Source organism: Kryptolebias marmoratus, linkage group LG5 (assembly GCF_001649575.2).
Source record: "Kryptolebias marmoratus isolate JLee-2015 linkage group LG5, ASM164957v2, whole genome shotgun sequence".
Classification (NCBI taxonomy): Eukaryota; Metazoa; Chordata; class Actinopteri; order Cyprinodontiformes; family Rivulidae; genus Kryptolebias; species Kryptolebias marmoratus.
In genome coordinates, this window is record NC_051434.1 from 11,623,347 (window position 1) to 11,644,734 (window position 21,388).

The 21,388-nt window shown below is 44.0% G+C and overlaps 1 protein-coding gene across 3 annotated transcripts; it reads left to right on the plus strand.

Moving 5' to 3' along the window:
• The first annotated feature begins 368 nt into the window (after nt 1-368).
• On the plus strand, nt 369-18,821 carry yrk (Yes-related kinase). 3 transcript variants are annotated; one of them, XM_025007780.2, is made up of 14 exons: nt 369-516; nt 9,037-9,080; nt 9,444-9,692; nt 11,242-11,344; nt 11,582-11,680; nt 11,847-11,950; nt 12,071-12,220; nt 12,964-13,128; nt 13,635-13,790; nt 14,388-14,567; nt 15,673-15,749; nt 15,847-16,000; nt 16,151-16,282; nt 17,636-18,821. In XM_025007780.2, the coding sequence occupies exons 3-14, from the start codon at nt 9,467-9,469 to the stop codon at nt 17,842-17,844; spliced, it is 1,755 nt and encodes a 584-aa protein (XP_024863548.1). In that variant the 5' UTR covers nt 369-516; nt 9,037-9,080; nt 9,444-9,466; the 3' UTR covers nt 17,845-18,821. The 3 variants fall into 3 exon arrangements, with proteins under 3 accessions (XP_024863548.1, XP_017281575.1, XP_017281583.1); XM_017426086.3 differs by lacking the exon at nt 13,635-13,790 and having other exon boundaries at nt 370-516; XM_017426094.3 differs by lacking the exon at nt 12,964-13,128 and having other exon boundaries at nt 371-516.
• Nucleotides 18,822-21,388: the final 2,567 nt, after the last annotated feature.

The following is a 21,388-nucleotide window of genomic DNA, read 5'->3' on the forward strand; positions in this document are numbered from 1 at the left end:
TCTGCTTATAGGTAAAGTTTTCTCTCTCTTTTTTTGGTCTTCTCTCCCCGGGTCGCGGATATCACACATCTTCTTCCTGTCTGAGGCGAAAGTGTGGCATTCCGCCCTGCAGCGCATCACGCAGCTCCGCGTCTGCAGGGGACGGTTTTTAGAGGGAGGGGGGCTGTTTATGTTTACATCCACTGCGGGGCGTCTGTTTGAAACCGACTGAGCTTTAATTAGATATTTTATTTATTTTATTTTTTACATTAAAATTTCGCCTTTTTTTTTTTTTGTTCGGGCGCATTTCCTCCACGTGTGACGTCGGTTCACCCCCCTCCTCCTCCTCCTGAAGGTCACAGGTCAGCCGCACGCGCTCCTTCCTCCTGGGCCGGCCCCGTCTCAGTGCGCGAGTTGAGGTGCGGACCTCCTCCTCCTCCCTCTCCTATTCTTCTTCTTTTTTTTAAAACCTCTCCTCTCTTTCGGCGGCGCAGCTTCTCTCTGAAGTCACCGACGGCTCAGCAACATCCTCTCCAGGTAGGAGCTCATTCCGCTTATTTCGGGTTAAAAGAAGAACCTCACAGGAAGTTTCCTGAACCACATTTTTAACCTCTAACCTAAAGAGAGAAAAAAAATAACGCAGATATTTCACCTTGTTGCCTAAGTTGCCACTTAGGCGCGATTTTCTCGAAAGAAAACGTGACTTTAAGGAGGGGGAAAATGCTTCAAAGTGTCTAAAACTAAAACCAGGATCCTCATCCTTACCTTAAAATGGGTTTTCAAAGATCTGGTGGCTTCATTTTTTTTATTTTTAAATGAAAGTTGAGAAACTCAGCCTGTTTAAATAAAAGGGAAGTTTGTCTTTAGCTGCCTGTGTGAGAAGTTGGTGAAGTGTGTTTTTTTTATCAGTACTTCACCAGACAGACAGACAGAAACAGACAGGCAGACAGACAGAGACAGACAGACAGACAGACAGATAGACAGACAGAGACAGACAGACAGACAGATAGACAGACAGGCAGACAGAGACAGAGACAGAGACAGACAGACAGACAGACAGACAGATACCACAGAAACTGCTGTTTAGAAATCAGTCCACGCTGCAGTAATAGAAGATAAACAACTTGTGTGAAAACATTAAAGATTAGAGCCCAAAAAAAGGTCTTGTCAGTCCTTGAGTTAGTTTAGACGCAGCTGATTGAACTGATTCTCATTATGTCACTTTCTGATGAATTTTGAAGCCTTTCAGCGTCCTTTAGTGTGTGTGTGTGTGTGATGGCGATCCGTCCGGCTACACGTCTGCAGGAAGCCAGCCTGAGGAAAAAGGCAGGCCGGCCTGTTTCCTCCACATCCATCAGAGGTGGCCTCGTTCCCCTGAGCTCCAGTCCCTGACAGAAATCTGTCCTTTCTTTCTGTCTTTGTAATCTGGGGAGGAGAAGTTTGTTTCGCAATGCTAGAAATTTTAAGCGGAGCTGTGTAGAAATGATGAGCGTTAGATGGTGGAAGGAACAGCAGACGTGGGGGGAAAAACCACGATTGGCCCGTCCAAGGTTGGACTCCCATCACTTCCTGTTTCTCGACAAGCTCGGTTCCCGTCTCTGGCCTCGGGGCAAAGCAGGAAGGAAAGGGACGGGGATTTGGTTTCTGCTGGTTGTGACCAGTTGAGCGCTCGTTCAGGATGGAGTCCTACACCTGCTCTAAGTCACGCCACAGAGGTGGGCCTTGATTTCCTGCCGCCTTTAAAAAAAGAAAACGGGGTTAAAAGGAGCAACAATCTGGTGACGCTGCCACTTTTCCACTGTTCCCTTCCAGCTATGCCTCCATCTTCTTTCTGCTGTGTGTGTGTGTGTGTGTTCAGTGACAGCTTGCTTCCCATTGTCCTATCGCTCCTGCCCCACTCACACTCTGCATCCTGTTGAGTTTCCTGCTCATGAGGCCCGGTTGGACACAGAGGAGTGGGAAGAACACGGGGCGGGGGGGAGTGAAGGTGAGCGAGCGCCCCTCTCTCCACGCTGGATTTGATTTAAAATCACTCCAAAACACAAACTCAACAGATTTGAGGGATTTTGTGCTCATCGAGAAGGAAACCGCAGTCAGTTCACACACACACACACACACACACACACACACACACACACACCCCGGGGGAGCCGCTTATCTTGCAGCTTCCCTGAGCAGGAAAGGGCGTGTCACCTGGAGCTGGATGTTTGTGAGTGCGACGACGGCGACGGAGGGCGATGTTATTGTGATTTTAGAGGAATGCGCAGAAGGCTGGCAGGCGCTTTTCAGGTCAGAGCAAAGTCGCTTCCTTTTATTGTTCGTGGCGAACAAAACACGGCAGTGCCGTGGAAAACGCCCCCCCCCACTGCTGAACTTCTCTGAAAATCTCCTGTTCACACACCTGTGCTTTACGGCGGAGCGTGAACGTCATCCACCCGTCATAACCCGCCCTGTTCATCAGGCAGGTAGCTGTCATAAACACACCCGACCGGAGAACACGTTGGGCACCACCTGGACTGACTCATTGTAAGTTTTCCAATAAAACTGGAAGCTTTCAGGCGTTATTTGCGCATGTAACACATGTGGCAGCTTACAGGGAATATTTAAACATCTATTAAGATTTGTGATTTCTTCTTATAGTCGTATTGCATCAGAGGCCTTTAAAAGGGCCTCTTTCTGTGGAGTTTTTGTCGTAGATTGAATTTTAGACCGAAATTGTTGAAAGTTTTTTGTCTTAATATCTGTTGGATCAGCTGACTGATGAGTCAAAACGCAACTTTTGGTGATTTCATCACCATTTCTGTCATTGCCAAAATGTGAGTCATTGTGGCTGCAGCGCCGTGTCATCGATGGCATCTTCAGGTGTAGAAACTAAACTAAAACCAGACAGATTGAGCCTCACCTGTCGGAACAGCAGCGGTTCCCAAACCTTCCCAAAAAGGACGCGTGCCACAGGCTCGTGAGCAGGTTCCAACGTTCTGCTTCTAACCCTGTGAAGCGAGGACACAAACAACCGAACAACCACAATGCCACGTTTTGAATTTGTTTCTGAGAGCTGAATATGGAGAAAATATGTCATAAGTCCTCGTGTCTCTGCGGAGCGTTTGGCCATGAAGCGTGATTAAAGGGAGCGATAAACAGACGAAAAACGATAAAAATAAGACGAGTGAAGACGACCTCAAGAAGAGTTTCTCAAAGCTCAGAATCTATAAATTGATGAGATATTTTCAGACTTTGTTTTTTTAATTAACACGAATTAGGAGGGGGGGAAATAAAAAGGTCGTTTCGTTTTGTGGGTTTTATCTCTGCATTCTTAAAGAGCTCTCAGAAACTATTTCCGCCCTGAGCGTTACTTTCTTTACTCGCAGTATCACGTTTACTTCCTGGCATCGAGCAGGCCGCGCCGCTCCGTTTGTTGTCTGCTGAGTAAACGATCAACACGTCTGAACCCTCGTCGACGAGCTGCGATGCCTTTCATTTAGACGCTCGCTCTGCGCCGGATCGGCGCAGCTGTGCGATAACTTCTCGCTTCTGATCCAGTTCAGGTCGATTAACAAAAATTGAAACCAGGATTTTTAATGTGTTCGCTCCGCAGAAAGCAGCTACTTACTGGAAGCAAGTTATACATGTTAGAAGCAGAAAAACAAAACGATGAAGGGCCAAAGAAAGTTTAGGAATCGAACTCGGGTCTTCTTTGTGACTTGGTTAACAACACAGACCTGAAACGTGACGCCTGCTGAGGTCATCCACCGCTCCAGTCCTCAGGCAGACTTTCAATTTCCTAAAAGTTACGGCAGAAAAACGTCTTATCTTTTTTATTTTTTTTTCACAGGAAATGTAACGGAACTTGTGCGGTTAGCTGCTGTTCAGGCAGCGTTGAACCGCGAGGTGATGAGAATACTATCTTGTTCCAAATGTTTGATTTCACGGAGAAGTGGAAGTAAATAAAACACGTGACGTGTCATTTGTTGACGGTGGCCTCTTGCAAGAAGCAAAGCGTTTAAGCTAGCGGTAGAGAAAATAAAACAATTGACATCTAAAGGAAATGAGCGAGAAATCAAACCCGGGTCTCCCACATGAAAGGCAGGAGCTCTAACCACCGCAGCGACACGGAGGGTGGGCTTACTGGAAGGTATTTATCCACGCCATTTCCACCTCCTGTGTGCTAATCGTGATGGAGCGTACCACTGTTAGAAGGATGACGGGGGGCACATCATTTTTGAAAGGCATAAATGTATTGTTGTGCCTAAATAAATGGAGTATTTACTTTCTGTTTGTTATATTGCTTAAAAATATAGTTTCCTCAAGTGTTTTTCCAAAATTGAGGTGGGCCGGACCCCCCTGACCCCCCCTGAGGTTTACGCCCATGGTTGTAGATGTTCAGCCAATAATGAATTTGTTAAAATTTGTCCAGCGGTGCATTAGATATTCCGCTAACCGATGCAGACCTCCGGTTGTCCACCAGCCGAAGACTTGCCTCTTTAGTAAAAGTGTTTCTTTTCAGTCCGGCCGTTTACAGTCAAGCCAGCAAGTTGTGAAGCGAGTTGTCTTCACACCACCAAGCAGGGGTGTGTGAGCGAAATGAGCAACGAGAATCGCCAAATGCCAAAAGGTCGTGAATACTTTGATGTCAGAAATATATTAACCACCAGTGTTGCAGTGAAGCTTATCACAAAGCAGCATCACTTCTCCTCAGCAGAGGAAGTAGTGTGTGTGTTTCACATGTTATTCTGATAAGGTATTTGTATACCTGCTATAAAAGTCTGCTGTGACAGCCAGGAGTCAGTCGGTGAGGTGAGGTTGACTTCTACCACCACAACAAAAACAAAAACGCTCCCCTGAGCTGAGCTAAGCACGAGCTGAACGTCGTTTTGGATGTTTTAAACTCCTCCGCTCAGCTGGTTCTGCAGCACGAGCACAGGGACGCAGAAAAGGAGCAACACGTGAGCTCTGCTCCAGTTCGACTGTGAAACCCCCACTTTACCACTCACCAGACACCACCCCCCACCCACCCACACACACACACACACTAGGTCTAGCGCTAGTACACCTCTGATGGTTTTAGCAGGTTGAAACGTAAACAAAAGTCGTTAATAACGGAGGCAGCAGAAGTGTGGGAACGTGTTAACGTCCCGGAACTCGCTTGTGTGACGTCTTTGGTTAAAACATCCGTATGAGCTGCTGGTGTCAGCCTCGTGGGTCCGTTAGCGAAATATCTCGTGAAGAAGTGGACAGACTTCAGTGAAAATGTCAGAAAGCGACGACTGGATGAACGCGTGCAGCTCACTGACGTTTGGAGTCAGCCCCGATTCAAGATGGCTGCCACAGCTAATCATCCCCAGCTGATGGCTACAACTTAGTCGGGTTTTCACAGATACGGAGCTGCATTTTGGTGTGGTAGTAGCTGAGAGTCATCCCGAACATATCGCTCAGAAGGTTTGACCAGAACGGCGACGACTCCAGAGCTCTTCTCGGGGAGGCCCTCGCCGCAAATGATCCTAGTTTAAAAACACTGACGTGCATTTAGGCCTTTTTTTATTTACCATACAGGGCGGTAGTTGTGATTCGATTTTACAGCTTTTACAGTGTGGAGAGAGGAAGACGGGACGCGGGTAAGAGTATCTGGTCAACAGGAACTTCATCGAGAACAATGACTCGTTCGTCTGGTGTGAAAACACTTCCCGGTACGGCTCTTTTAGCTCCTGTTTACGATCGTCTGCCGGGCCGAGAGAAGCAGAAAGGGAAAAGAAAACAAAAAGAGATAAAGGTGAACGGGAAGAGGCCTCCGTTACGTCCTCGGCCACTTCTCGTTTCTGCGCCGAAAGAAAGAGGCGAGCGTCTGACCCGTGGGTGGGAGGGAGGATTGCTCGAGGAGGGGAGGAAGAGGGGGAAAATGTGTGTGTTGGTGTGTGTTTGTGTCCGTGCAGCTGCTTTGGGTGTGTGATGGACTCTGTCCTCAGCTTCCAGGAAAAGGGGGGAGCCATCAGAGGGGTGGACAGGAAACTCTAGCAGGGCCGACTTCCTGTAGCTCACGATGGCCGGGCTGATAGTGAACAGTGTGTGTGTGTGTGTGTGAGAGCTTGTGCAGATTTCGGAGAGGCTGATCGACGCGCTCCGACGGATCCGCAGCAGATCTGGTTGCTGTGACGTTCGGGCAAAATTTGAAGGATTTGGTGCGAGTGAATCAAAACCGAAAAAGAAAGTGTGCCGATCTCAGCCGTCATAAATGACTCGTTGTTGTTCTTTTCTGTGACTTCCCCTCCATTCCTCAGTAGGTGGGGTGGCTGTGGGCCGGAGACGGTCGGCTTGAAAGGTGGCAGGTTAGAAACCCAAGACCACTTCGCCCTCAGCTGACAATACAGCGTTTGACCTCCAGATTATTGTTGAGCGAAGGCCTTACCCTGCAGCTGTTAGGCAGCTGTTTGTGCTGCTGTGGCAATAGAGTAGAATAGAATCACCTTTACTGTCGTTTAGCTTGTTTACATCCCAACTGAGAGAGCCTTTTCCTGTGGATTTGTGTATGTAGTGTGAATAAATTGGCTTATTCTAATACTTATACTTGACTTATATCCAAACTTCAGACCTACTTTAAAGCAGTGGTTCAGATATTTTTTATTATGTTTTGTGGAAACATTATGACTAATTAATATCTTACCTGTTGTACGATTCTGAGTTCAGAGAGTTGGAGTTTAACTCTGACCAGACTGATGAGCTAAAGGCTGGTCTGAGCAAGGCCGAAACCCACCTCGTCAGTTCTTCGATGAGTAACAGTCAATATAAAATGGTCGTTCAGGAAGCGGTCGATGACGAGCGAGGTCTTATTTGTCCGTGACTTGTTTCCAGAAACCTGCTTCAAAAGAGGCGAACTGTCTCTTTAAGTTCGGCACTTCGTCTGCGGTGAAGCAGATATTTTCACCTCGTCTGTGTCAAAGTGTCATATGGTGGCAACTTATTCTGGTGACCCCCCACCCCCCTGCTGCAGCAGGAAATACAAATTTAAGACATTTTGCTGTTGGTCTGTCGTCTGCAGATAGATTTTGTTAGCTGAATATCAGCTCCACACACACAGGTCTCAAAGTCAAAATGAAAAGCAGAAAGTTTGAGGAAGTAATGCTCCCTGTCATCCTCATGTTGCGTATTCGTTTTCATTAGAAACGTATTTGTGACTCCTCTCATCAGGCTCACGTGTGGATCTAAAGAAGTATTTCCCAAGAAGGCCGGTCTGACAATTTCATCACAAGACCGTGTCTAGTTTTACTTCTTGATAAATCTTACAAAATGTGCACTTTTGGTGTATAAAATGTCACCGAATAGGAAACCAGTGTGACGTCGTCTGGTGATAATAGCTTTTTATTTTTTTTTTTTACTTCATCTGACTGCAAAGCTGTAAAAGCTGGAAGTGATACTTTTCTAGTGAAGTTATTCTGGATAATTAAAAGTACTTTTAGGAACTTCAGATGCAATAACACGTTTTTGTTGACTATTTTTCATGTTTATTGAAGTCAGTAAGTTGCCGGTTCGTTGAACAATCGGTTTTGGGCTCAGATTGAATAAAGCTTTTCCTTGTGAAGCCCATCTGGTCAACAGGAAATGTGACTGAAGACAGAGAAAATCACTGGAGGAGTCCTCGTCCTGTTCTTTCTTTGTTCTTTCTTTGCTCAGAATGTGCTTTTATAGACCTCGGTGGACGTTAATAACAGGATTTTTCTGAAACTTGCACCTAAAACATGCAAAATATAGCAAGAGCACAATAAATACATGTATATTTGTGTTGTTATCAGTGGACAAAGCAAGACTAGCTGTTTCTAGTCTATGCTAAGCTAAGCTAAGCTAAGCTAAGCTAAGCTAAGCTAACTAATGTTTCTTTTTATTAAATCTACACAAAGACAAGATTAATGCTCTCATTTCTACCATGCTAACTAAAAGTCCTTGTCTGTTGCCTTTAAAAGCAGGTAATACTGTAACTGCCTCTGTGTGTGTGTTAGCAAAACATCTCACAGACCCCTGGATGTATTTTAACGCAGAAACTCTCAGTCGCTGGACGTCCACCTATAACCGATTAATGTTTGGAATCAACCCGACTCAAGATGGCTGCCACAGCTAATCAACTTTAGGAAACTTTCCATCAGTACATTTTACAGATATTGAGCTGAAGTTTGGTGTGGTAGTAGCTGAGAGTCCCTCCCAGCACATATTCCACAGATTGTGAGAGATTCAAGATGGCTTCCACAAATAATCGACTTTGCCGAACACAAAAATGGCTAAAATGCAGTAAATTTTACAGATATGGAGCTAAAATCGGGCGTAGTAGCAGTTAAAACCTTGAAATGTAAAGTAGCGGGTGATATGCATTCCTTTAACGAATGCTCGGCCTTTTATTTGCTGAAATGTAATTTTAAGCCAAGTGTCGCTCATAAAGTGGTTGGTGATAAGTATGTTATGGTTTTTGCTGTATTATTTCCTCTTGAAGTTGCACTAGTTTTTTTTTTAATTTTATCAGCATATTCTGGTGAAACAATGCGGTCGGCCTAAAACTGGAAGTCAGGATTTCACATTTGAGAGCTCCGTGACACAACGATCATTGTCAAACACACTGTCACTTTGTGTCAGTTACCCCCTCCTCCTCTGATGACATGTACTTCACCACGGGCTCAAATGTCCACGTACATGTAGGCGTCTCACACACACACACACACACACACACACACACTGTTGACCAGAGCACTTATGAATACCCTCTCTTGAAACAGCAAAGCAAAAAGGGAAGTGGCTTACCTCACATTTCTCTCTGTCTCTCTGTATCTCAGGCTGTCTTTTTTTTTTTAACTTCTCTGTCATCTCACATCTGCCTCCATGCATATCTCTCTCTCTCTCTCTTTCTCTCTCTCTCTATTTTTTTTTTTTTTCACGCTTTACCGCTCTCGAGCCTCCACCTCGGTTTCCCCTTTCCCGTGCTGCTTACCCTCACCGCCGACGCCACCCCCTTCTCTTTTCTCTCACATTCCAGCCGCCATCGCTCAACTCCTCCCTTGTTTTTTTTTTTTGTTTGTTTTCCAGTGGCGATGGTGATTGACAGATGATCTGACAGAGGAAGACATCAGGTGAGAGAAAAGTTAACTTCTCCTTACCCGCTCTAACTCAATTCCTCCTCCCGTTCCTGTTCGAGGGAAGTCTTTTTTATTCTACTTCTCTAAAGCTATTTTAAAGTGTTGGTAATGGGAGCTACTTTCACTTTCCACTTTCCACCAGCTTTAATCTGTAGAGTCAGATTTGGTGACGGGAAATGGAGGGAAATTAGTTCCGTTTAGCGACACTAAATCTGGCATATTTATCATGATGTCGCTGTGAGTCGTCCGGTAATCTGTTAACCTTCCCGTGACCCAAAGTTCTCCACCTCTCTGTGTCTCTCGTCGGACGGCTTCAGGAGGGTTAGGCAAAGAAAATGACCACGTTTGTCTTCGCAGACGCTGTCTCCGTGCTGGTTATTATGGGGTGCACCTGTTGCAAGCAGAAGAAGTCCCTCAAACCGAAAGAAGTAACGACGCCAACAATAGATGTCACCGACCTGTCGCCTGGCCATGCAGACGGCCGGTCGACCGAGGCCTCGCTCCAGGGTCGCTACTGTTCGGATCCCACTCAGAGCATCCCAGACTTTAACAAGACCTTCGTATCCAACACCAGCTTCCCCAGCATCAGCTCAGGCCATCAGCATGGTGTGTGCACAGGGGCTTGTAGGAAACAAACAACAACAAAAACATGTTTTAGCTGCTGTAGGAAGAAAAATCAGCTTTTGTCTGAATTAATAAAACTCTGAAATGAGCCACTTCATTTATATTTGTTTCTGCTGGGCATGAGTTTTGTAAAGAGAGACCTGTTGTCGTCTTTGTGCCGACTTCTGAACTAAAATACATTTAAATATTTTAATTTGTAAAACAGTCCTACGTATATCTTAGGATACACTGACCAGAATCGACCGATTTTCTGCTTGACCGACAAATCTGGGATTTATTTATAAGCTAAGTGCTAATTATCGCCTGCCAAAGGTGAAGGTGATCATTTTTTTGTTTGTGTGTGTTCGTGTGTCTGTCTGTTAGCAAAATATCACATGAACCACCAAACGGATTTTAATAAAACTCTCAGAATGTCATCAGCGGATGTAGCTCTACAACTGATTAGGTTTTTGGAATCAACCAGATTTAAGATGGCCGCCACAGGTAATCGACCATAACCAACACGACAGCGGCTTTAACTCAGCCAGCATTACAAATATTGAGGTAGATTTTGGCGTGGAAGTAGCTGAGAGTCATCCTCAACACAAACTTTAAGCACTAACGGATCATGTGAGATCTCACGATACTGCGTGAGATCAGGCGTCGTGTCATCGTCAAAGTTTTTATATCGTAAGATGATTTTAGTCTGAAAGGCAACGGGTGATATGCATTCCTTGGCCTTAAATTTGCATTAGCAGCCGCACGTCTTCAATGTAGTTTTCAGTGAGGGAAGAAGACATATTTTGGTATTGATAATATCTCTGAGGTGTTTAAAAATAAAGTCAAAGGAAGCAAAAAGCGATTTTCTGCAGAGGTCTGTCTGCTGAACATTTTACTGCTCGGTAACATACGGCCCGAGGTTTTTCCACTTAAGTACCAGCTGCCACTTAAACAGGTGACATATCTGAGTCCAACTTTCCCCGTGACACCTGTAATTTACCGGCAGGTTGACAAATGTAAGCAAAAAATGTAATAGTTTAATTGCTATGATTATCAAGCCGTAATTTGCCATGTGTGCAGCTCCAAAAAAAAAAAATGGATGAATGATTTTACACATCTAACAGTAAATCAGAGGGGGTTTGAAAATGCGTTGGGTGTTTTTTTTTTGTTTGTTTGTTTTGCTTTTTTAAGATTTTATCGGCACAGCTGCAATTAATTTTAAACTGATGTTTCAGACCCAAAAAAATCAATTGTCTTGTGATACGGCGCAGTTTTCTGTTTCGATGTGTGCAAAAAAGAAAAACAGACAAAAAGGGGGGATAAAAAATGTTAAGGTGCTATATATATGATATTCTGTAATTAGTTTTATTTGTACAAGTATTTTTGGGGTTCCAGCAATACATGCAGAGGCCAAATATGAATTTTTTTTCACCTGTAATATAACAAAACAATCTGTTTATGCTGGTAGCAGTTGAAAGGAGGATTACGAAAATCCTGAATCGGCATCAGCCTGAAAAAGTGCGTCTCTAATGTCTTGTTTTCTCCCACACAGTTGTCGGCGTCACTTTCTTCATAGCTTTGTACGACTACGACGCCCGCACCGAAGATGACCTCACCTTCCAGAAAGGAGAGAAATTCCAAATCATCAACAACACGTGAGCACAAACGTGACAAACATGGCCGCAGTTTGATCGGACGCGCCGGCACGCGATAGACGAAGGGAAAATGTTGTCTTGTAGGACCGCCGTGACGAAAAGAGTGGATCTTTAAACCTGAGAAATGGTTTCATGGGGCTTTGTGAATGCTAAATTGATCTAAGCTTTCTGTGTGTGTACATAAAATTCGTCTGGATGTGGTTAATTACCACCAAACGCTTCTTCTGTTGTTCACAGCGAGGGCGACTGGTGGGAGGCTCGCTCTCTGGACACCGGCCGCTCAGGTTACATCCCCTCCAACTACGTAGCTCCCGTTGACTCCATACAAGCCGAGGAGTGAGTGCACACACACACACACACAGCGGCGGCGTCTTTGTTCGCCGCAGCTCAAGAGCACAATTTAAGATTCTCTCAGTGATTGAGATGCAGTCTGAAGGCAGAGGTCAAGTGGTGCGCGTGCGTTGCCGCCGCTCTCACCTGTGTGGCGTTCCCTTGGTGACAGGTGGTATTTTGGGAAGATGGGGAGGAAGGACGCGGAGAGACAGCTGCTGGCTCCAGGGAACCAGAGAGGAACTTTCCTCATACGAGAGAGTGAGACCACCAAGGGTGAGGGGGAAAACACTTCCAACACACACACTCATCGTCTCTTAAAAGAAGCTCTCCCTCTCTGTTCTTCACTTCAACACTCTGTTTTTTTATTTGTTTATTCCCCACTCCATGTCCCAGGTGCCTACTCTCTGTCCATCCGTGACTGGGACGACAACAAGGGAGATCACGTCAAGCATTATAAGATTCGAAAATTAGACAACGGGGGCTACTACATCACCACCAGGTCACAGTTCGACACTGTTCAGCAGCTGGTACAGCACTACACAGGTAACACACAAACGGCTCCGGCTTCAGTGACCCAATCCTTCACAAATGCAAAATTCAGTTAAACAGTCAGCAAATACAAAACAATATGCGTCATGCTGTTGCTCAGTTGACCTATGTGCAAGTTTAGTACAGTACATGTTCAACGTCTTACTTCCTTACTTCTATTCGATACCACGTTGTCTTTTTTGTTGCTCTGCTTTTTGTGCGACTTCTTTCTGTACTTTGATAATTCAGGTTCTACATACAAAGCTGTGCTCTGCAACACATAAAAGTACCTCACTGAACGAAAAGTCAAAATAAGCTCCACCTTAATTAGTAAAAAAAAAAAGAAAATGCTGAATTTGAGATTTCGATCACCTAACATAACATATCTAAGATACAAAATGAGCGAACAGTTTTTTTTTTTGTTGACACCGAAAATACATTTTGACTGATTATCAGTTAGTTTCACAGCTTGTGTGACATAACATCTTGCACTTCCTCTGCCTCCTGTCAGTGTAAATCTGCCCCCTAGTGGCTGACGCTGCTAATGGAAAATGTTCTGCAGTGTGTGAGCATCAGAAGCATCTCTGTGCTGTCGCTCACTTTGTGTTCTTATGTCTGTTGATCCTTTTTACTTTTGCTTTACCTGAGATTGATTTTGCACCTGAGCAACATGTCTTGTTCTTCTTTTATCTCTGCTATTGCTCTGCTCTCCTCTTTTTTTTTTTGTCTGTCTGTCTGTCTCTCCGGCTCTCCCTCAGAGAGAGCGGCGGGACTGTGCTGCCGTTTGATTGGCAGCTGTAAGCGGGGCATGCCTAAGCTGGCCGACTTATCGGTGAAGACCAAGGATATGTGGGAGATTCCCCGCGAGTCTCTCCAGCTGATTAAGAAACTGGGCAACGGCCAGTTTGGAGAAGTCTGGATGGGTAGGACTGGCGGGGGGTTTGTTAAAGCGGGGAGGGGGGGAGGGGTAACATCAGAAGCACATCTGAATGAAAAAAATTAAAAATAAATGAAAACAGCATTGAGTTTGTATTATGCTTCTGGCGTGAAGAGCTCGCAAACAAACAGCAAATCCCGTTGAGCTGCACTCACACATAGAAAACGCACACCAAACTGTGAGAGGCTGCTTGGATCCGCTTGAATTTGTGAGACAAATGGTTTGGAAAAAAAACAAAACAAAAAGAAAAAAAAAGAAAGAAAAACTTTGAAGAAGCTGAGTTTGCGTTTCACATCCAGGTGTGCTGAGTTGTTTCCCTCCGTCCCCCCTGTGGTTGCATGTGCATGTTCTAAGATCTCACATCCCTTTTTATCACCCCCCTCCCATCTTTCCACCCATCACTGCACCCCTCTTCTCCCATCCTCAACCACCTTCCTTTCCTCTCCTTTCATCTCCACCCTGTTTTTTTCCCACCACCCCCTCCCCTCTCAGGCACTAATGATGGGCTGTGTTATTACCTGACCAAGCCCTGCCTCAACTCCACCCCCCTCACCTTGGGTCTGGGGCGAGACGCCTGGGAGGTCTCGAGGGAAACGCTGTCCATGCAAAGAAAGCTGGGACAGGGCTGCTTCGGGGACGTATGGATGGGTGAGACTGCCTCCTGAGGAAAAAAAAACAAAAAACTGTCCTGTAGCCAAAAAAAAAAAAATGTTTTTCATAGAGCTCGGTGTCCTTTTACGCCCTGACAGAGTTGATGGTATTCCCATGTTTTTTTTTGCAGATTTAAGTCACAAACTTTCAGTGACTGGCTCTGAGTGTTTTGGGTTTCTGAGCCATGCAGGGTTTCTGCCTGAAGCAAGCAGAGATCTGTGCCTGTCCTTGTAACTCAGGTGCAGCTTTTATTGGTATAAGAAAACCAGAAAACCGTCTCATCCTGCTCACCTCCCTGCCTCTTCACCTCACCATGTCACCTCACGCATGCTCTCCGAAATAACAATCATGTGCATGCACCAGGACTTTACCACGTGTGACAGATTACCACAGCGCCTTGTGTGTCACACTCGTGTTTCTATATGTGCTGTACGTATGCAGGACGGATCGGATGCTGCGTGTATACACACAGCTAGCAGCGTCGCCGTGACAGAGGAATCGGCGTATACGCCTGCAGAGCGAGCCTCGTGTGTGTGCGCGTGCTCATGTGTGCGCGTGTCTCTGTTTTCTAACATCGCCTCGTCTGTATGCCAGGCATGTGGAACGGCACCACCAAGGTAGCGGTGAAGACTCTGAAGCCAGGAACCATGTCCCCCGAGGCCTTCCTGGAGGAGGCTCAGATCATGAAGAGACTCCGGCACGACAAGCTGGTGCAGCTTTACGCCGTCGTGTCTGAGGAGCCCATCTACATTATCACCGAGTTCATGAGCCAAGGTATCGGGCTGAATAAACCGTCACCACTCTGACATGATGTAGATCTGAACTGCTGCCATCACGGTGGGAGGAAACCTCACTGATGTGAGGCTTTTCAAGTGAAATTGGACTCTTCTCCCCCCACCCTGAAACAAGGCGCATGAATTATAAAACTCCTTTTTTCCCACAAGGATGCACTTTATTTGAAATCCTTAGAAGACACTTGAGTCATGAGAGGAAAAAATAGAAGTACCTATAAAACTATGACAGAACATTTCTTATCTCCGGATTTGGATAACACAAAAATTGTTGACTCGTGAAAGTAATGGAAAATAGGTTTAAGTAAAAATTAAGTAGGCGCCGTGGTTTATGTGGAAATAAAAAGCGCTCTCACAGACACCCTTACCTTGAAAATTATTATTTTTTTTTTTTTTTCAGTAAATAAACAGATTTTAGGTGTGGAGCCACTTCAAAATGAGCTCACTTTTTAATTTCCTGCCGTTAGTGCGCTTCCATCTCTTAAATTTACATTTTTTTAAATATCCTTTCCCATTGTCTCCACGCAGCTTAGAGTCTCAGACGGAGGACTACTGAGGTCTGTTTTTGAGCAGACACAGTCGGCTTCATCGGGGAATGCCAAAGTTTTTATCTCAGCTCATGATCTCTTAGTGCCCAAAATATGCATTGGGGAAAACACTCAGCTACTACCACGCCAAATTTTAGCTCAATATCTGTAAAATTGGCCGAGTTGTCATCATTTTTGTGTGTGTGGCAGCCATCTTGAATCAGGTTCCACAGTTGTAGACAGACACATAATGATTACCGTCTGAGAGTTTCATTAGAATCTGTCCAAAGGTTAGTGAGATATTTTGCTAACAGACAAACAAACAAGCTCACAATTGCCCATCTTTTGTGGCGGTGTGCATTAAGAAGACGCATTATTGAACAAAATAGGGCAAAATGCAAATATGAGAAAATGAAACCACACTCACTGAGTGTTTTAGATCACAAATATTTACATAAATTAATTTAAAATACGCAGATTTTCTTGGACTCTGATTTTTATTGAGGTAGATCTCAGTCTTTAATATATTTGCGTTTTAAAGTCAACTTGTGTGGTTTGTAGGAAGTTTGCTGGACTTCCTAAAGGACGGAGAGGGACAGAACCTGAAGCTGCCCCAGCTGGTGGACATGGCCGCGCAGGTGAGCCGCGGCAGAGCCCTGACGGACAGAATCGAACCTCCGGTATGCTTTCACCGCAGATCCCGAGACGTTTGCTTTTGTCTTTGCGGGTCTGCAGATCGCCGCCGGGATGGCGTACATCGAGCGGATGAACTACATCCACCGTGACCTGCGGGCGGCCAACATCCTCGTCGGAGACAACCTGGTGTGCAAGATCGCCGACTTCGGCCTGGCTAGGCTCATCGAGGACAACGAGTACACGGCCAGACAAGGTAGCAGGATGAGATGTGTGTGTGTGTGTGTGTGTGAGTGAGACAAAGGAGGTTAATCAGTGCTATAATCATTAGTGGCTACTTTAGTCTTTACGCCTGTATTTTTAGTCATAAATACATGATGCAGTTGCCCTGTTTCCATGGTTTCAGGAGCAAAGTTCCCTATCAAGTGGACGGCTCCAGAAGCTGCACTCTACGGACGCTTCACCATCAAGTCAGACGTCTGGAGCTTCGGCATCCTGCTAACCGAACTCATCACTAAGGGCCGTGTGCCCTACCCAGGTACTAAATCATACCAACTTCAGGTTATTCTCCCCGATATTAAAAATTCATAAGGATCAGACCTATAGCTTTATACACCTGGAAGAGTGAGACGCAGAAACCTCATTACCGAGCTGCTCGTAACCGAACAGCTCCACTGGATTCTTCAGCTTAAGCACTTTGCTCAACAGTGAATCGAAACTAAATGAAGAAGGAGGGGAAAGCATTTCTTAAACAACCACCTCCCCACTGTGTAAATTAGCATGGAGATCCTGCAGTTTCCTGAGTTTACATGTTTTAATGAGTGCGATAAATCACACTGTTCGTTCACGAGCAAAATGCTTCTGAAACACTTACACCTAGATCTGAAGGGTTGACAATAAATGAGAAAAAAATGTGAGATTATTAGTTTTCAATTACACATTCAGAAAACATTAGACGTTCCCTCTCTTTTCGTTAGTTTGGGAGCTTTTTTTTTTTGTGCGAGTTTAAGAACTTTTTGTTGCGAAGCAAAGAGGTGACACCAAAAAGGAATCAAACTTTCATTTTTGATCGCCATCGTTGACCTGAAGCACTCACTAAAAGTGCCATCACAGCTGCTGGTGTTGTTCTGGCTGCTCTTTTGTCGTATTATTTATATAAGAAAGCCACCTCTACAATATTAATTGTTGGGAATTCTGGCAATATTGGCGAAAGATGAGCTATTCTGTTGAAACGATCAGAAAAAGGCCCACTGTCTTTGCACTCTGCTGGTTATTTTGCAGCATGTTTACAGTTTAGGAGAACTTGAAGCTCGGTTCAAGTCAAATATTAAAGGAGCTTAATAGGGAGTTTGTTCAAAAAAAAAAAAAAAACAGGCTTATCAAGAAACACTGCTCACAGGTGGATTCTGTAAAATTGACTACATCGTCTCAAAACATGGCATGCCCTTATTAGGAAAATAAACTAAAACGGATTAAAAATGTAAAATGTAAACAGAATGAAAGAAGTACAACCCTGATTCGGAAACTTTTTAAAGTAGTGTTGCTGCTATAAAATTTAAAATTATCTCATTTTTTTGGCTTCAACATCTTCTGTGTTCTGTTGTGAATAAAATATAAGTTTCTGAGGTTTTCAGATTATTGTGTTCTGTTTTTATTTACATTTTATAAAACGTCCCAGCCCTTTTCAGAATTAGGGCGATACTCACTTTTGCCAGCTAAAAATGTGCATTTTTATTTCCGTAAAGCGCATGTTTATTTACCATAGCTTTATCCGTATATGTATTTCTTTTAAAAGTTTTGCAGGTTTAGATTTTTTTTTGATTCGTTTGAATTTAAAGCAGGTGGGTGTGTGTGTAACCCCCATGCTCTCCTTCCCTCCTCTTTCCTTCAGGCATGAACAACCGGGAGGTGCTGGAGCAGGTGGAGCGGGGCTACCGGATGCCCTGCGCCCACGGCTGCCCGGCCTCGCTCCACGAACTGATGGTGCAGTGCTGGAGGCGGGAGCCCGACGAGAGGCACACCTTCGAGTACCTGCAGTCCTTCCTGGAGGACTACTTCACGGCCACGGAGCCGCAGTACCAGCCCGGAGAGAACCTGTGACCGCGCTCGTGTCGGTCAGACGAATGGACACGCACGCAGACGCAGCGGCAGGCGTGTCGAAGCGCACGCACTTTCACCTGTTTTAATGCCGTACGGGAAAGACACCCGCTCGTCTGAAGATACATATCATCAACTTAAGTGCTTAAGGACAGTTTCCTTTCTTTTCTGCCCACTGATCGCCGCTTCCTGCTTCGAACAGATCGTGTTGGGGAGAATCCGCGCTCTCCCGGTCAGGCCTCGCAGAAATGTTGCTTTACTCTGTAACCATGACAACAGGAAAACGCAGACGGTTGTGGTCGGGGTGGGGGAAGTCCAGTGGGTACATGATCTGTTCAGCTGCCATATTTGTTCAGGTCCTTTGATTTCTCTTCCTGGGAGGAGAATTTTAGTAGATTGACTGTCTGCCTGTGGAAAAATTAAAAAAAAAGAAAAGCCGTAAATAAATCCCACCTGCAACAAGTTTGAATACGGTCGTCGACGGGCGTCGGTGAACCTGACTCGATCATACCCAGCCGATCCTGATTCAAAAGATTCATTTCTCTGTAACAACTGAACATATTTACTGAACGTTTGCTTTCATCTCAGATAGATAAAAATGGATGGATCCACGTCTCCTCTAACCTGTTTTCACTTTAACAACGTGCCTTAATACTGTTCAGAAGCAATTAGGACTGTGCTTTGTCTTTGTTGTTTTTTTTAACAAATTTGTATGAATTGTCTCCTATGTTGTTCTAATTTAACTCAGATATATAGGTGCATCAAATATCTCTATATTTAGTAAACTTGTATACAGCTGTCGGCCTTTTGTAGGGATGGGGGGGTGGGGGGTTAAAATGTCACAGACAAAAGGGGGAAAAACTGAGACAGTTGAGGCGGATAGCATTTTATTTTTGTTTTTCTCCAAAGAATGTAATCTTTATGTTGTGGTTCTTCCTGTCATGTTAATGTAATAAAGATCAGATATCTGTCCCAGGTTACAGAATCTCTATTATATATTTTACCGTCGCTTTACATTTCGGAAACAAATAGATTATGTTTCCCTCTGCCGTGAATCAGCAGCTTAAAGAACTTTTATTACATTTAAACCCATTTCAATCGAGCACATCTGGGCTTTTTCTTTAAAATATAAATCAATACATAAAACAGCATTTTAGCAACAAGGTGATTCTCAAAGAGTTATTAGCTAAAACCTTGACTCATCTGTCAGGCCCCGTGTCAGCTCCTTCAGGAACGTTTCTCCCTGTAAGGAGATAACTTTTTAGGGCCTGACGTTTCTTTTTTTTGTTTTCCACTTGTTCAGTTTTCAGCAAGGTGGGCTGTCATGGTCAGGTACAAGGACCAGATGGGAAATGAAGGGAAAAAAGCAGCCAAAAAAAAGAAAATACCGTCAGAAATTCTTAAGAACTAAAGGTCAAAAACACTTTAAAAGATTAGAAAGTTTGTCTCCTTCTAAGAAAAGTTGAATGAATCAGGAGCGGTTTAAACTTTTTGCACAAAATTGTGTTAAAAATGGCACAAAAAAATTATTTCAAAAACAAACCCATCAAAGAGTGGGAATTTTGAGAGCTAAACGACTGCTAAAATTTGTCGAAGAAGCTAAAAGTTAATAGTTAAAGTTAAAACAATCAGAACACATGCTAAAATTAGCATAACAAAAATTAATTAAAGCCAGCAGAACATCAGCTAAAATTAGCAAAACAGTAGTTAAAAGTTAAAACCAGCAAGTAGTAGCTAAAAGCTAAAATCAGTAGAACAGTAACTACAAATTAAAATGATTAAAACAAGCTAAAATTAGCAAAAGAAATGCTAAAAGTAGCAAAACAAATAATTAAAAGCCAAATTAGCAAAACAGTATAGATAAAGGCCAAGTCCAGCAAAACAATAGTTAAAAATCAATACAGCAAAAAGCAGCTAAAAGCTAAAATGATCAAAGCAGGAGCTAAAAACTAAAACCAGCAAAGCGGAAGCTACAAACTAAAATTATCAAAAATAAGCTAAAATTAGGCAAACAAGTGCTAATACTACCAAAGTAGCAGGGAGGCTGGTATCAGTGGGCTAGTAGAGCTAAGCCCTCCCTGGTGTTTACAATATAAATGTTAAAATACCTAATAAACACAAATTAAAAATATTGTATCACATTTTGCGAAATTTATAACAAAATTGGTCCCGTGAAAATGCCCAAGTCTTTCCAAAGGCCTAACTTTTTACGGGCCCGGTCAGCCCCTTGTCTTGCCTGGTACAGAATGATTGACAGCCGTCTTGTCCCGCCCCCTTCAGCCCAGGGTCAACCCAAGGCCTCAGGCTTCAGCCAATCAGGGTGGACGAACAATAACGTGCCTCGAGCGCGAGGGTACGTGGGCGCGGTTTATCGTGGACTGAGATAAATGCGATGGCGAGAAAGATAAACGATGTGAATTATTTAATTTCTCACCCGTTTTCCTTAACGATTTTGGAGCACAAACCGGAAGTGACGAGGTTGGGAGCAGATAGACCCAAGGATATTCAAGTTTTCCTGTGACGTGGTTTCAGTGAAAGGACTGGCTAACAGCAAGTGTAGCTAACAGATCTTCAACGAGGTGGTTATTGACCTTTTTGGATCCCAGAAAAGTTGTCGGAGTGAGCTTCTCTTTAAATAAGGTAGGATTCATTAAAAAAACAAGTACTTTCCAATATTGCATGTCTTGTTTGATTTTACCTAATCAGTGTGGTTAGTAATTGTGTCAAGGAGTGTCGTGCAGTGTTATTCAAAGCTGTTTGACTGAAAAAAATAATCTGAAATGATTGTAGCTGAAACTCTTAATAAAGTATTGGACATCTGACAGAGGCTCTGTGTAAGCTTGTTTTTTTGTGGTGGTTTGTTTTAAGGTTGTCTTTGTGATGAAAAAGGATTTAATGCTAAATTACAGAAGGTTTTCTTTATTTCAAATTGGATGCATCTGTTGTTGAAATCCAAACTGCAGCGTTTTATTATATATCTGTTAGCCAAGCCTACAAATATCAGCACCAGCCACCACCGCAAAGTAGTAGCTAAAAGCTAACAATGAAGCAAGGATGCTGAAGTTTTCAAAGAGCTATATCTGTAGGCAGTTTTATGAAATAAAATGTAAAATAAAGTAAATAATTCAAAAGATACATAGGCGACAAATTCCAAATGTCTGAGCTGTGATGACTTGAATGAGCTGAACTTTTTGATACCTGATAAAAGTTTAAAAAATCAAAATATAGAGGAAAGAACAAGCAGAAAAACAATTATTACAAGTTCTCTGTTCTCCAGATAACCACACTTCACTTTCCCAACCGTAACGATCGAGTATTCGCGATTAATCGAGTTTTCTGCCCGGAAAACTGCAACTCCCACAATTCCAGAGGGTTCAATTGAAGCCAGCTACGGGTACCCGGACGTTCTCTGACAGCCAGGCACGTTGGACAGACACGGTGGAGAGACTGGGGCGCACGAGAGACGGGGAGCTGGAATTGCAGAGGCTGAGAACGCACGAGCGCTCGGTCGATTTTTTTTTTTTTTTTTTTTTTTTTTTTTTTTTTT